At 45.7% G+C, this 15,334-nt stretch overlaps 2 protein-coding genes across 14 annotated transcripts in view; one reads left to right on the top strand and one right to left on the bottom strand.

Annotated features, from left to right (window-relative positions):
* Nucleotides 1-4,713, top strand: part of PXK (PX domain containing serine/threonine kinase like) — a 37,220-nt gene extending 32,507 nt beyond the window's left edge. For 10 of the 13 annotated variants that reach the window (XM_074151337.1, XM_074151345.1, XM_074151344.1 and 7 more), the window contains one exon: nt 3,618-4,701. In XM_074151337.1, the coding sequence (XP_074007438.1) occupies nt 3,618-3,823 (206 nt within the window). In that variant the 3' untranslated portion in view covers nt 3,824-4,701. Of the gene's footprint in view, nt 1-3,413; nt 3,423-3,617 lie in introns of all 13 variants that reach the window. The other 3 variants (XM_074151336.1, XM_074151335.1, XM_074151338.1) reach the window with 2 other exon arrangements.
* On the bottom strand, nt 4,511-9,553 carry PDHB (pyruvate dehydrogenase E1 subunit beta). Its single transcript, XM_074151348.1, has 9 exons — nt 9,376-9,553; nt 9,078-9,185; nt 8,944-9,006; nt 8,824-8,859; nt 8,445-8,730; nt 7,586-7,696; nt 6,888-6,979; nt 6,268-6,409; nt 4,511-5,945 (listed from the first exon to the last, which is right to left on the bottom strand). Exons 1-9 carry the CDS (start codon nt 9,514-9,516, stop codon nt 5,800-5,802), a joined length of 1,125 nt encoding a protein of 374 aa, XP_074007449.1. The 5' UTR covers nt 9,517-9,553; the 3' UTR covers nt 4,511-5,799.
* Nucleotides 9,554-15,334: the final 5,781 nt, after the last annotated feature.

Raw genomic sequence — 15,334 nt, 5'->3', positions numbered from 1 at the left:
ACAACGTATTGTATATGTAATATGAAATAGTCAATCTGCTATCCTCATATTTGTCAGTGAATAAGAATGTATTGATTTTTGTACTAACTTTTCAGCTAACAGTATCTGTTTTTCTTACTTTGACACGAGAACCGGATGATTAACTTGTGTCCTCTCTCTTTCTCTGCTGTCTTCAATAGAGCATGCATCATTTTGAACGTGAATTTTCGGAAAAGTAAGCTAATGCTGATTTATCTCTTTAAAGATGCTCTGTTTCTGTATGGGAAAGTTGAATGCAAATCTTGAACTTGCTTAGTATTGGGAGGGAATAGAAGAAAAAAATCTGAACATTCTTATGGATTATTTTAATGAAATACAGCATCTTTAAAAAATCTATCACTAAAATGATTTTCTTTGTTTGCATCCCATTCTCCGCCAAGTTTTTAATGCTGTTTGCACAATTACTGTCACTTTAAATTCATAATTAAGTTTTTGTTTCAATTCAGGCATCAAGTTTACAGCATCTGATTTACTTCCTATTCCTTTTAACACACTCTCTTAACAAAAATGTCCCTGTAAAAAAACCTTGGTAAGTTCTTGTTTGAGTGTTTTATTCTTACAACTGCATGAATGAGTAAAATGTGTGTTTGCAGGCAACTTCTTCCAACATATGTACTGGAAAGGTCTAGTGATAACTGAGGACTTGTCTCAAACATATTTTCTACTACATACAGGAAAATATTTCACTGTTGGGCAGAGCAATTTAATCTGTAGCTGTAACTGCATATGAGTACACCCACGTGAACTAAGATTTCCTTTGCACCACTCACGTCAAGAAGAGAAAGATAGCTTGGTTTTGACTGACTAATTGAAATTAATTGATTTGAAGATTTTCAGAACCATGCTCTTAATTGATGGGTTCAGTACGTAATACTCATCGTTAGTCAGATACCATCCTAAAAACTGTGTATATTTATGTTTCAAAGTAGAGCTGGGGTGTAAGAGTATCATTGGCTGTAATCAGTCTCCCGAGAGTCTAACTGTATGATGTTGTTGGCAGCTCAATTTCAGTAATAGAGTCCTGAGGAATTTAGCAATTTTCCAGGAGGGAAGGTGGCCTCTCCCCCTACTTCCCTGTCTTTTCTACCCCCATTGCAAAATAACCAGACTAAATTTGAAGACAACACATGGAATCTTGGCCTAATAATACCTAGTGATCCAAGCATTTGAGGCTTTTCGCCCCCCTCTCTGTCAAAAGTGTACCTTCTTTCACTGGATACGTTACTGTTGTATTTGTATTCCATACAGAGCCCTGCCGGCTCTTTTCACGGTCATTCCCTACTGCATCTACTTGCAGCTTCTTCAACCTCAGCTTGCAATTCCAGCCAAAAATCATGGCTTTGTTCTCTGCAGTTCTTGCATCTCTTTCAAGCCATTTTGTATATGATTAGCTGGTCTTGGCCTTCTTAACAGCAGTTCATCCGATCAGCTTGGTGATAGCGTTGGTTCACCAGTCCTACAGTGCTCTGCTCTGACCACTTTAACCACAAAAGTGGTTATTTTAACCGTTCTTGGTCTTGCTCTTCCTTTGGCAAAGTGTCAAGATTTGCTTTGCTGCGCTTTGCTGGCACTCCCTACACACGAGAAGGACACTAACCTAGGGGATGGTTTTCCAGTATTTCTAATAATAAATTGACTTACAACCTTTGGCTAGTGTAAACAGTAGATTTGGATAAGTTAGATGGCCCCCAGGCTTAAATATGCAATTTATTTCAGTTTGTGCTAACATTGTATAATGTTTTGATTGCTTAAGAGAACAGTTGATTCACATGCAAAAGGCATGTTAAATCATTTCAGTTGATCTCTGCTATTTCTGCTAGGACTTGAGTATTTCCTCTGGAAGGGAGGAGAGCCAAGATGAGCCCAATATGTATTTCCATGTTTTGTTGCCACAGAAAGTTTTCATGCCAATGAGAATTTCTCCTGAGGAGTTGGAAGTGCTACAGTCACAGCATGTATTAATGTACACTGGCAAAATTGAATGCTTTGTGTGAATACTCTGCACTTTGAGCTTGCTCCCATACAGGAAAGGTCTCTCTTCAAAGACCGGTAGAAGTACAAAATGAGGGAGCTTTGAGCTAAGACTTTCATCTAGTATAACTGCTTCTTTTAATTGCAGCAGTTATTTTTTTTTACTATTACTTGTTAGTCTGAGAGCATTAGTGAGGAATTGAGAGAGAAGTGGAACACAGAGAACTTTGCCTGCTTTTTTTTTCTGTACCTGAGCTTCATTCTTCATCAAATACCTTGAGTCCATGCGCCATAATGTCCTTTAACTGCTTTGTATTTGCTTACTTCATAGCAAGCGGTTCTACTTCTTTAGCCATAGCCTCTTGGTTGGCCTCATGTTGTTTTGCGTTGTATCACAGTCCTTCCCACTTACCGGTATATTCCTCTGGAGGTCAGAGCTAACAACAGCAAGTGTTACGCTACAGGTGCCATCTGTCTCTGTAGTCTTTCTATGGAATAACTTATGATCTAGGTGATAAGTTAAAACTCACCGTTGAATAGTTCTAAGATATTAGAACTTGCAGAATATATGAGACAAGACAGCCCCATCATTCCCCATATGGCTGGTGAGGTGCCAATGCCACCTTCACGTGGATGTCTTGTGGAGTGGCGAGGGGTCACCTCTGAAGCCCTTTGCTCTTACTCCCACATGTATCTTTGATTATACTTGTGTATGGTGCAACATGCAGCAGCTGAGTTGCACAAGATCAGGGTGTGTGGGAGAGCTGCTTGGGGCAAGCAAGGCCACCTGTCTGGACCTGAGCTGCCAGGAGGCACCTCCAGCAGGTCCTCGCTGCTGCGTGCTTGCCTGCGCCGCTGCGGGCTCTGACTTCCCAGGTCGTGAGGATGTGAAGGCTGAGGCGTGATGAGAAGCACCAGATGGATGTGATGGGGGTAGAAAGCAAGGGACAGTGCAAAGGTGGGAGCATGAGAGGCAGCAAGAGGAGTGAGAGGCAGATGGTTGTGATTCATTCAGCCTGTGAAACAAGCATTTGTTACAACATGTTCAGAGAAAGTCTGACAGTACCATAGAAGTGGAAAACACTTCCAGAAAACTCTATCTGCAGTTTGTGCTTTAAAACTGGAATATAATCTGACCAAGCAGTCATCACAAATACTGGAGTGGTGTGGTCCTTCATAAGAATGTAAAGTTAGTCATATAAATAAGAGCAGGTAGTGAGATTTGCTTCCAGTCTCTTGTTACTGTTCACGACCCAAAGAGCAAACTGCGTCACTGGGGACAAACAAGAGAAACTGAAGCTGGGAAGTCCTGTTAAGTGATCTCCGTTTCCCTCAGTGCAAGATCCCATTTGAGTCATGTTTTCATCCCTGAGTACTGAGGCACGTCAGGCTTCATTTCAGAGGTGTCTCAGGTGACACAACTCACCTGCAGATAGAGGGATTTGATCACTCTGGCATTTTTCATCTGTTCTGTTCTTTACACTCCACTGCCATTCAAGGAATGAGGTGGCTAGTGCAGGACTGACCAAGTCCAGCTGGGCTGCAATCTTCTGCAGCAGGACCTTCTTGACATAATCAAACTACATCTTCTCTCCTCAACTCAACAGGAGCATTGTTGATACCCCCAGCACCACCACCACCGCCCCTGCCACCAGCAGCTCCTCCTCCAAGCACAGAGGTGCTAACGCAGCCAAGCCCGCAGCCCCACGTCAGTGCAAGCCGAGGAGCCTTGCTCAGCTCCATCCAAAACTTTCAGAAAGGAACTCTGAAGAAAACACAGACCTGCGACTACAGCGCTCCCAGGATCAGCTGAGGCCACTGGTCACACCAGGATTGAATTCCCTCTCCCCCTCCTGTGCTGTCCAGGAACAAGACCCTCCCGACCACCAACGGACCCACCAGCACGCAGCAGCTGATCATGCTGTAGAGCCGTTTACCCCTATTTCAGCTTTTTTTGAGCGGCAGCACTACCCCGTCCGCATCGCGTTGCCATGCTGTGATAAGTACTCTGTTCTTTCCTTGGTTTCAAGAACTTTGTTCTCTAGCTTCACTTTCAGGGGAACAGCAACTTCTATAAAGCTGAATAAAAACCTGCAGTAGGAATGACCATGATTATGGTGAATTAATGCATTTTTTTCTAGCTCTATTCCACCCCTTTTTTCAAATTACAGGACTGTAGCTTTAGTCCACTCAGTTTTTCAACACTTTTCATGCAGTTATAACTCATCTTCATTTTTACTGCACTGAATCAGCAAGTTTTGTGTTAGATAATCCAACACCCTCTCTCCCCCAACCCTTAAAGCGTACTGCACAGGTGAGGGAACTGGAGAATTAAATCTTATCCCCACCACATTTGCTGGTGGAATAAAAATGCTGTTTCATTAAACTTGTTTAAATGGACATCCTACCTGTAAGGGAAAGTGTTTTTAAAACAGTTGAAATGGGAGTTAATGGGGCACTGGGATTATTATTCATGATTTAGTTAAATGCAAAGTTACTTCAAGTTAATTCTACAGCTTAAACTTTATTGAAAGATCCTTTTTGATTTAAAACCTTAAACAAATTGCACTTTAAAGGATTATAGATAATCCATTTTTTAAATTCAAGTACATCAGTGTTTGTTACTATGCAGAGAATGTCTGTACAAAGTTTCATGTAACCTGTGATATTCAGTCATTTTTATTAAAATGTTAATGGAATTCCTTCAGCAGCGTGGTGGTGGCTGAATTCAGCTCAGATTTCACCCGCAAGCCAGGCTTCCTAAGAATCTAACGGCACTTCTGCTAACGCAAATACCCTGAAAGGTATTCCCGGCCCTTGACTGAAATAGGACCTGAGCGCTTCTCCTGCTCCCAGAGGGAAGTATCTCCTCCCCAGATGGTGCAAAGGCGGCCTGTCCAGGGTACAGACTCCTCAAGGCAGCTTTTGCTCTGGCCCAGACCCTTTCCCAGCTCTTCCAACACAATCTACACAACTGCTACTGCAGACCCAAGCTCACTGTGTCTGAATAAAATAACTTATTTTGCACTGTAAGAAGTATAGTTTGAGCATGCCCTTGTTAGCCCCATGTGATGAGTGTAAAAAAAAAACCGAAGATAAAGCAAAGCATCTGGGCAAGTATTTTTTTATCACTGTATGTGGCAGCTAGTGAAGAAAAATTAGTTAGCGTTTCCCATCACATACTCCAGAAGATCAGCATCTTTATTTAAGCTCTTGTGCAGAAGCTTTCCTGCATGAGTGGAATGCTCTTCAAACTAAACACACTAGCCAACTTTTATCCCATGTCACAGGCTTCCACAGCCACTTTGTGCAGTTGCACTTAACTGCAAGGCTTCACCCACTGCAGTTTGATCATTCACCTTTAATAAGCCTTGCGGCCATGGGCTCCTGGAGAGCTCTACAGCATCCCAGGGCTGGGCTCAGGGCTCCCTCTTGCTCACTGCAGTTCTTCACTCAGCCACCACTACAGCCAGTTTAACACAGCTACTCTGGTAATTATAAGCCAGGCAGAAACGGAGGATTTTTTTCCTCGCTCTGAATTTAGAAGAGGATCTCTCCATATACAGCAGCAGTAACCCACCTATACTGTTAACAAACAAGCATTTACCACATTGTTGCTTATATAAAGTGTGGCTTAGAGGGTAACCCCATATAAATATTCTGGGAAGTCACTATACTGTCCCCACTGTACAAAAGTTCCATGTAGCTATACAACAGAAATAACGCATACAACTTGCCATAGACAACTGATACTTTGTAAAGCAGGACTTTAAAACATGTATTTACAACTTAGATATTCAAAGTCTTCTTCACTGCAAATATTATATCCTTCACTTGAGGTATGCAGTTATCTTCTAAAATTTTGGCGTAAGGCATAGGAACATCTGCACCGGTAACACGCACAGCTGGAGCATCCAGGTAGTTAAAGGCAGATCCTGAAACAGAAGACAGTTGTCAGGTTGCCCCGCACTATGGTTTTCTCTCAATTCTTAATCTATTTAAACAGTTTTGTTCCTGTAGCTGAAATATTCCAGAGGGAGCTGTTCCTGTTTATTTAACTTCATGTACTGTTGAGTTCCTGGGATAAGAATTACTTTCAACAGAAGACCAGATGACACTGTGAAAATCGCCAGAGACAGCGAGGCTCAAGCTCCTCAGATATAAAACCCTAACTTTGCCTTCATCTGGCTTTATCAAGAAGCCGTCAGGATTTAGACTAGGGAACGAGATCAACATGTGTATTGCAAAACTCAGTACCTTCCATGATCCTGGCACAGATTTCAGCTCCTACTCCAAATTGCGGCCAACCTCCTTCTACAGTTACAAGATGGTTTGTCTTTACAACGCTGGCTTCCACCGTTTCAATATCCATTGGTCGAATGGTGCGCAGATTTATAACCTGGGGGAAAAAGTGAGTTTTGACTGTGAGTTTTGCTACGATCCAAGCCTGTCAGTTACCACAGTTTGGGTACAGTGCCCTTTAGCACTTCAATCTATCCTGGCACTGGAGAAAAGAATTAATAAAATTTCTAACTTTTTTGTTCTCACAGAAACTGTGCAGAACAGTTTCTGGTGGCTCCTGGAAAATCCCAGAGAGGCGAGTCTTGCTATATCGAGATACAGCCATACTAATACATACTGCCCTTGTTCTGGTTATCATACAGCTGGGCAAATCTGAGAATCATTAGTAGTTTTGCCCTTATTTTGTGATGAAAAGGTGAAATCCAGAAACATGAAACACGCATGCTGTTAAGGCATTTAGAAACATAAGAAACTTTGTAGTTAATACGCTGAAGTTTTGCAGAGCCTCAACGAGAAGACCCTCTGTTTTTTTTCCCACTTCAGGGAAAAAGAAAAGCAACAGAACATCCACCCACCTCACACTCTACACCTTCTTTGGCAAGTACAGCAGCTGCTTCCAAACAGTGTCCGACAGGTCTGGAGTGTGACACTAATGTAATGTGAGTTCCTAGAACAGAAACAAATGTTAAATTAAAAAAAACCCTTAAGATTTAAAGCTTTTTTTCTAGACCTCAGGCTCCTTTCAAAGTAACGTTAGGATTCTCTTGTAAATTTAAGTTCCTTATGTTTATTTGAAATGCTAAGTATTCTACACCCATACATAGCATAAAGAGTGGCAGCAGAAAAACTATGCCAAGACACAAACTTTACCCTTTAATTCAGGGAACTGAAGAGATACTTTGTAGAGTTTTCATTTTCCTTTTCAGACAGATGTTCATATAATTCAGTGGTAAATTATGAACAAATGGGCTGAAATACTTTTTGTATTCTCTCTGTATTGTGATCTCTTTTTGTATTTTTGACAAAAATTACATACTTCAGCCATCACCAACTCCATCTTTCTACTAGGGAACAAGTCCTTTCGAAGGCTACAGTTTTAGATGAGATATAGAGAATTAGGTGATCTTTCTTTATACGGGCAACAGAACAATAAAGTATACTACTGGAAAAAATAACATTTTACATTTTAAATGCTTTTCTGTGCCCCATGACAGCAGTATTCTGAATAGCAAAGAGGTTACGAATAAGGAAAGAAACTGTATTCTCATCTTACCTTGTCTTTCTACTTTAGCTTTTCCAATTGGAACAATGAAATCCTTTGACTGCGCCTGTTCAGACATTTCAAAGGGAACACCATACAGCAATTCATTTTCCAGCATCACAACTAGAAGAAAACGTACTTGGATTAACGAGTGCATCTGCGGGCGCAGGACTGTACTGACGAGTAACGGTACTGCAGCAGATTAGCTCAAGATACCAAGATGATCCAGGCAACAAGGACTTGAGTACATTTGCAGAAGCAATTAAAAAAAAAAAAAAAAAATCACAGACTTTACTTCAATGCTGAATTATTTAGGACTAATTTTAGACAATTTTTTAAACGAGATCAGATAGTTAACTGATTATAATATCTACATGACGGTTGACTCACTAATTTTAGAAAGGTCTTAGATTTTGCATGCATGTTTGTGGGAAATAAAAACAAAGGTTTCCCTGCTTTTAATTAATGACACTGTGAATCTATCACGTGAATTTCATGATCTGTAAAAATGAGTCACATATACAATTGCATGTGCAGGAACTCCTCCTAATTCATCTTCATCCTTTTTAACCCCTTTACAATAGATTCATAAATGCTTCAAAGTTTCCCGATGTACCAAACTGGCACTAAGGATATGCAGCTGGCAACAGTGCAAAATTAATCTACCACTGGCAAGGCAAGTGACTATTAGGAAAAGAATAAATACTCCTGTGCCTTTGTAAGTACCCTAAAGCTGCAGTAAAGCAACTATAAGTGTTTTAAGGTTTAACAATCTTTTGTTTTGTTTTGTTTTCAAATGGCGCAAGAGGGGAAAACAGACATTCTCTTCGGGATTGAGTGCTATGTATTGCCACGATCTGCCTGTGCTCACCTGGATTATCATCCCGGATTGATGCTTTCAGCAGACCTTTGGCATCTTCTGAGCTCCAAGGACTAACAACTTTCAGTCCTGGGCAGTGCCCGTACCAAGCAGCGAAGCACTGGGAGTGCTGAGCGGCGACTCCAGCTGATGCCCCGTTGGGGCCCCGGAAGACAATGGGGACAGCGATTGATCCTGCAGACATGTAACAGGTCTTGGCAGCGGAGTTTATAACCTGATCGATCGCTTGCATGGAGAAGTTGAATGTCATGAATTCACACACTGGCCTCAACCCTGCCTATTAAATGCATTAAAATATATATTAATATGTTTTTACACAAAAATAGTTTAAGTGTTTAATTCAGAAGTAAAGGAATGCAAATTTACAAACCATGGCGGCACCGACAGCGATTCCTGTGAAGCCCATCTGAAAGAGAAGGAAACCAAGGGGTGAGCACTAGGGGAGCGGCTGATGAAGGCACGGCCAGGGCAGGAGACGGGACAGCCATACCTCTGATATCGGAGTGTCGATCACTCTCTTGTCCCCATACTTCTTCCAGAGCCCCCTGGAGATCTGCAGGGCAGAAGAGAGGAGTCAGGGCCCGCCTCAAGCCCTTTCCCGGCCCGCTAACGGCAGCCACGCACCTTGTAGGCACCATCGTACTGTGCCACCTCCTCGCCCAGCAGGAAGACGCGCTCGTCCCGCTCCAGCTCCTCATCCAGCGCCTGGTTCAGCGCGTCCCGCACCGTCACCTACGAGACACCCGCAGCCGAGTAGGGCGGGGGGCACGGCCCACCGCCACCGCCGGGCCCACCGCACGCCCGGGCCGCGGGGAGTCACCTCACGTCACCGCTCCTCACCGCCCACCGCCCCAGGACCGGACACTTCCCTTGAAGGGGAGAAGCCCCTTTTCCCCAACCCCTCCCGCGGCGGCCCCGCTACCTGTATGGCGGCGGGGGCGGAGAGGCGGAACCCCCTGCGCTGCTGGAGCAGCCGCCCGGCGGCGCGGTCCCGGGGCGGGAGACGGGCGAGGCGGGCGCCCATCGGCGCCAGGTGCCGCAGTGCCGCTGCAGCCGCCGCCATCTTGCCCGTGTCCTCTGGCCCGACCAGCGGCCTCGCTCCGCCCCCTCCTCACCGCGCTCTCGCGAGAACCGGCGCCCGCGCGACGGCGGCCGGCGCAGCTTTGCTACGCCACTTCCGGTCCCCTGCGACGGCAGGGCCTGCTGGGGGCAAGCCTGCAGCCGCCCTGCGTTGCCGGGGAGGCGCATGGCTCGGGCCCAAGCGCCCCACCCGCCGCCGTGGCTTCGCCTTTTGGGGATGGGGCTGCCCAGGTCGGGTCCCTCCCAACCCCCTCGGTGAGGCTGAGGCGGGCGCCGAGCGCAGCCACCCGGTTGGCGGCCCTGAGGGGAACGGGGGGCGGTGTCCGCCCCTCCCCCACCGGAGAGGGCGTGGCGCGGGGGCGGGTCTTGGTCGGGACACACCCTCGTCTCCGCCCCCGCCCGCTCCGGCGGCTCAACCCCGGGCTCTCGCTCAGTCGTCCCCGCCGCTGCCGGGCTCTGCCTCCGCGCCGGGAGCTGCACCCGTGAGTGCTGGGGCCAGGCCGGGCCCGCTTCGGGGAGGGGGGATGTGGGCCCAAGCGCCCGGGGCCTGCCCTGGTTCAGGGGAGCGCTGAGGGGCTGGGCACCCAGGGCCCGTGTGGGGCGGGGTGCCCGCACTCTTGGTGGGGGACCGCGTTAAGGTGGGGTGGCCGCATCCCGGGGTGGCTGGTTAAGGGACAGGGCGTGGAGCTGGGTTCTCACTGCCTTTTCGGTGGTTCGGGAGGACTGCGGAGCAAGATGCTGGGACTCTGGTGTTAGGATGGGGATGGGGCAGCTGGTGCCTGGGTCCTGTTCCCGGCTGGGCTGGAGAAAGGAGCTGGGTGGGAGGCAGGGTGGTCGGCAGTGATCTCTGGCTGGGAGGGTCTGAAATACGTGGGTCTTGCCCCATGCAGGGAGGGGAGTGGGTCCACTTGCCCCACCTGGGAGAGGAGTCAGAGCTGAAACACTGGTTTGGGGTTGGGGAGAGGGTCTGGACTCTTGGGTTACTTGCAGGGGGGGAGGCAAAATGTCTAGGTTCATTTCCAGCATCTTTGCTGAATCACTGTGATCCTGGGGAGAGTTCTTCCACCATGAGCTCGCTGGCTCCTCTATGATGGAGATTGACACTTCCCAGCTCCTGCTGCAGGCCTGTGCCCCTCTCTGGCCTGGGCTTGCAGGAGGGATTTCTGCCCCTGTCTTGCTGTTGGTCCTTGGTCCATGCATGTGATGAGCCCCATTGGCGTGTGCAGGAAGGTTCAGTGTTTCTGACACCTGTCTTCCTCCAAAACTGTTTGGAGACATGTTTCCACACGCAGACAACTGCCATTTAGTATCACAGAAGCAAAATACATGGATAAAACCCAACTGTTGTCATGGATGCTGAAAGCCTGGGTGCCCTGGGTTGCTTCAGCAGCACAGAGCCAGCAAGACCAGGCTAGATATGAGTGTCTTCCTTTGGCTGTTGTGAGAAGAGGGCCAAAGTGATACTGTGATGTAGGCTTTTCAGACAAGCAGCAATTAAAATAAAAGTTTGGAACCTGGACTTAAACCAGGATGTTGTAGAGCTCCTCAGGGGAGGGAAGGAAACTTCAGGAGCTTGGAAATTATACTGAAGTAATTATACATAAAGGAGTGAAAATGCTGAGTGGCTGGTGTGAGCATTTTTCCTTCCTGCCTGAGGTGAAGACTAAGTATTAGTAAAAAGCAACCGAAGAGAAGCAAGAACTAAGTTATTTTTTAATAAACTGTATTAGTCATTATAAATCTGACGTGTAGAAGGTGATGGATGCTTTCTTTAGTGAAGCCAATCTGCTGAATTGCCAGAAGATTTGGTAACCAATTGTTTTAAGAGCTTGCCTCCTCCTTGCTCCCTTGGTTAAGGTAGCACGGTGCTGGAGCCCCATTGGTTTGCTCTGCAGACTGTCATCTGGCTGTACGGTTCAGTGGAGTACAGCCATCACTGATGCTAGCTTAGTTGTTGTCAGTTCAGGTGAGTCACTGCTAATGATTTACAATAGAAACTTGCCTTTCAAGTGTTATGACTAGCTGGGGAACAGCGAGGTTGTCCACGTGCAACATAACTGTGCTGAGGGCAGTACTTTCTTTTTCCCATCCTTGGAGATCTAAATGTGAGAGGCAGGGAGATACTAAGTGGGTGAGTAGCTCGAAATACCCAGTATATTTTTCTGTATGAATATAGTGCTAGCTTTGCTCTTTTTTAATTTTTAAGTTGCTATTGGTAGAATTCCTGTCAACTCTATATTGACCTAGAAATCTAAGGTAACTCTTGAGGTTAAATAGTTTGTGTTTTGGTTAAACAGCTTGTGTTGTAATACTGATACTAAACTGTCTGTTAAATACTAGTGCCACAAGTAAATCCTTTCATTCTTTTGTTGGAAAAACTAGATGAAAAACATTCAGAGCAAATCAAGGGGTGCACACCTCTTGACTTTTAACTGTTAGGTTTATTTCCGCTCCTTCTTTAAGTAACTAAGTATGACACAAAAGCTATGATTTTCTCCAGGTGCAGTGTGTAGCCGCGTGGTCTCAGCAGTGCAAATGCCTGGTAGTGCTGCTGGCATCCCCGGGGCCTGTCCTGAGCCCACGTGTGTGTCTTCGCAGGTGCAGATGTTCAGCTCAATCTCATTTGCTTTTTCTGAATTTCTGCTTGCAAAATGGTTGGACGTTACCAGCTCTTTTCTGGTAGAAGCCCTGCTGAAGCTACGTGTTCCAGTAGTGTTGCTGGTAAATAGCCTTGCAGTCCTTTGAGTCATAATATATGAAATTAGAGTGAGCATTTTACAAATGCAGGTATCCATTTTGGTGTATTAAGTATAAAATGATGACTTGAGTGCTTTTCTTCAAAGGTATTCACCTCTCATTGTGCCTTTCTAGTTTTGGATGTGCTTGGCGCTGGGCTGCGGCAGCAGCTGTGATGACCATGTTAATGCTGTAGATCTTAGCCCTGCTCACAGAAGAAGCTTAACGCAAGCAGGACTGTGGTTTGGTACAATCTGTGCACTTCTGCTCTCACCACAGAACGACGTCCTTTTTGGCTTAAATGGTGTCAGCTGTCTGGCTGGCTGGGTTTCATCCTAAATGAGTATTTCCTATGGTTATTAAAGGCATGCCGTCTTGCAATACGGCTGCATGTCGTCTGTTCTCCGCTGTCTGGATGCGAGTAGCCACATTAGCGAGGCTGTCACCGCGTTAGCGAGGCTGTCCCTGGGTGCGGTATGTTGTTGTGTGGTACAGGGACAAGAGCTGGCATGAGGCTGCCCATGCAGGGGTATGGATGGAGTGAGTGTCTGCCCACCCTCACTGACGCATCACTACATCATCCAGGAAGGGTTTAAAGCATTGTTGAAAGGGTGTATGTCATGAAGGGTGCACGTCCCCACCCTTGTTGTGATGTGGTTTGCTTGTCCTTATCTCAGGTGGGACCCAAACAAAGCTATTTCCCCCTGTGAAGTTGTCTGGAAATTCAGAGCTCCCAGGCTGAGGAGGGAAGCAGCGGGTAGTTGTGATCACACTCGGGCATTTTAGGATGGCTTCTGGGTATCATCCCTTCACATTGTCCATCTCGCTCCGGCACTGGCTTTGCCAGGGAGGTTTGTGCTTGCCCAGTGATTCTGGGTCCTTACACAAAGGTCAGGGAGACTTCCTGATGCCACTTCCATGTTGAGGGCTGGGTTTGTTTCAGCTAATTGCTCTCGTAAATTATTCACTCCAGTGTTACATAGCAGTGCTGTGATCAAAGATTAGTTCATGCCCTCGTAGAGACAGGTGGCGTCATCTGTTTCTTTCCTTAATAAATTAAGACTTGGTGCATCTGTAGTGTGGACTTAGATGCTGACAAAATAACATAGTATCTGTCCACCCATTTAACTAACTCTGGACATCTGTCCTTCTTTGAAATACTCTGAATGTATAATTCCAGTTAATTTTATTAAGACTGCAAATCTCTTCTATCCTGATTACCAGTGAAGTTTCTGGCTGGCTGCATCATTTCACTTTCAAGTGAATGTTTTCCTTGAATTGATACTCAACTTGTACCAGTCTTTCCTATGGTTTTAGCGCATCTGCACGTTATCCTGGTGGTGTACTTGACCAGAATAACACCTATTAGTATGTTTTTCTTAAGAAAAAAGAAAAAAGTGCTGGAATTTAGAAGGTCTGGGCTGTTGATAAAAGTTGATGAGCTCTACTCGAATGAAAATTCCAAATAAAGAAAACCTGAATTAATTCACTTCTTGATTTGTGAGCAGAGGTTGGCAAAAGAGCTGGCATTCCAGGTTTATCTGCTGTCGGGGCGGGGGGGTGCTTTAATGTACTTTCTTGAGGCATGTTCCGTCTCTAATTTGTAAGAGTAGGATCCTGGTATGACTAGTTCTGTATCTTAGTATTCCTTAGTCTTCTCTTGTCTGACCTCACGATTTTCATACAGTGATTTTAGTTTTTCTATTCTGTAATATGTCTGAGATGCAGCTGAGGCTGCACTCTTGTTGCCAGCCCCCGGAGGTCTGACCTGGACGCTGCTGTGCCCAGGCTGTGGGTTGGGACAGGGCAGCAGAGTCCAGAGAGGTGGGATGTGCTGCCTTGTTCTGTGGCGAATGCGACCGATCTCGTTTGCTAGGAATGAGAAGGGCGAGTAATGTTTTTGGTTGGGAATTAACTGTGAACCTTCAGTTGTTCTGGAATGTAGGGCTCTGGCTTGGCTAAACGTTCGTGTTGCTTTTATCTGGGTGACTGTGTGTTGAAGTTTGCTAGTAAAAGAGGATGGGAGCAGAAGTCTTGGTAACTGTGTAGTCTTTAGGATGTAAAAATAAACAAAGCTGAGAAGCTGTACCCTACTTAAAACAGACTGACCTAAATTTTCAGCAATTCTAGCAGAGAGGCAGGCTCTGGGTAGGGATAAAGGCTTGCTGATGACCGGCTTCCCTGTCCATGCACAGCTTGACATTGTTGATGGGCCACCTTTGGAAAATCTCCACTGGTGTCTGGGGTCATTCACTTCCCCCACCTCGAGTTGCACAACCCGGGCTGTGGATTTCCCTGGCCGTGCTCGTGTGGAGAGAGTCCCCTTTGTATTGCAAGTCAGCAGTTCAGCATCTTCTGGGAAGTTACGGTATGAACCACTTCTCAAATTGCTTTTGTTGGAACGTTGCTGAAATCATGTTTGATGTCCTCTGGCTTGTCCCTAAAGAGATTTCTTCCAAGAGGGTGTCTGCGCCTGTGAAGTCCCTTCGTACTCTTTGTCTGTAGATTAATGTTTTTGCTGTCAATTGCAGTTCCCCACTACTGAATTATTAATTCTGTAGTGAATTTTTTTTTTCTTCTTACTGTTCATTGACTTTCATGCTTGATTTATTCTTCTGCACAGTTTGAAACTGGAGCATCGGAATTTTGACTAATATTAACGGATCGCATATATGACCTCAAAGGTGGCTAAACAAACTTTTTTTAATTGAGAAAAGGACATCTGTCTCTCAAAGTACTCACAGTTTCCCAGGTGAAAGGTAGTCTGTGAATGTACGTCATCCTCAGAGGCACATTGCTTGTTACTTAACAAAACTGGGATGGTCAGACGGCTGGTGGAGTGATTACCCGTGTGCTCTGGCAGTCCTGTAGGTAGTGTGAAGGGAGAAGGAGGGAAAAGCTCATCTGTAGATTCTCCTGCTAATGTGGCTTTGTAGCTGAATGCTCTCCTGGCAGAGAGCCTGCCTTTGATTAGAAAGCATTCCCCACGGTTGTTCTTGTAGGTACTGATGGTCTGCCATGTTTTGTTCTTTGTTTTGTGTTTTTGTGTGTGCTTTTTCCTGCAG

Source organism: Numenius arquata, chromosome 8, assembly GCF_964106895.1.
Source record: "Numenius arquata chromosome 8, bNumArq3.hap1.1, whole genome shotgun sequence".
Classification (NCBI taxonomy): domain Eukaryota; kingdom Metazoa; phylum Chordata; class Aves; order Charadriiformes; family Scolopacidae; genus Numenius; species Numenius arquata.
The sequence above is the reverse complement of the archived record's forward strand: the minus strand, read 5'-3'. Positions and strand labels throughout refer to the sequence as shown.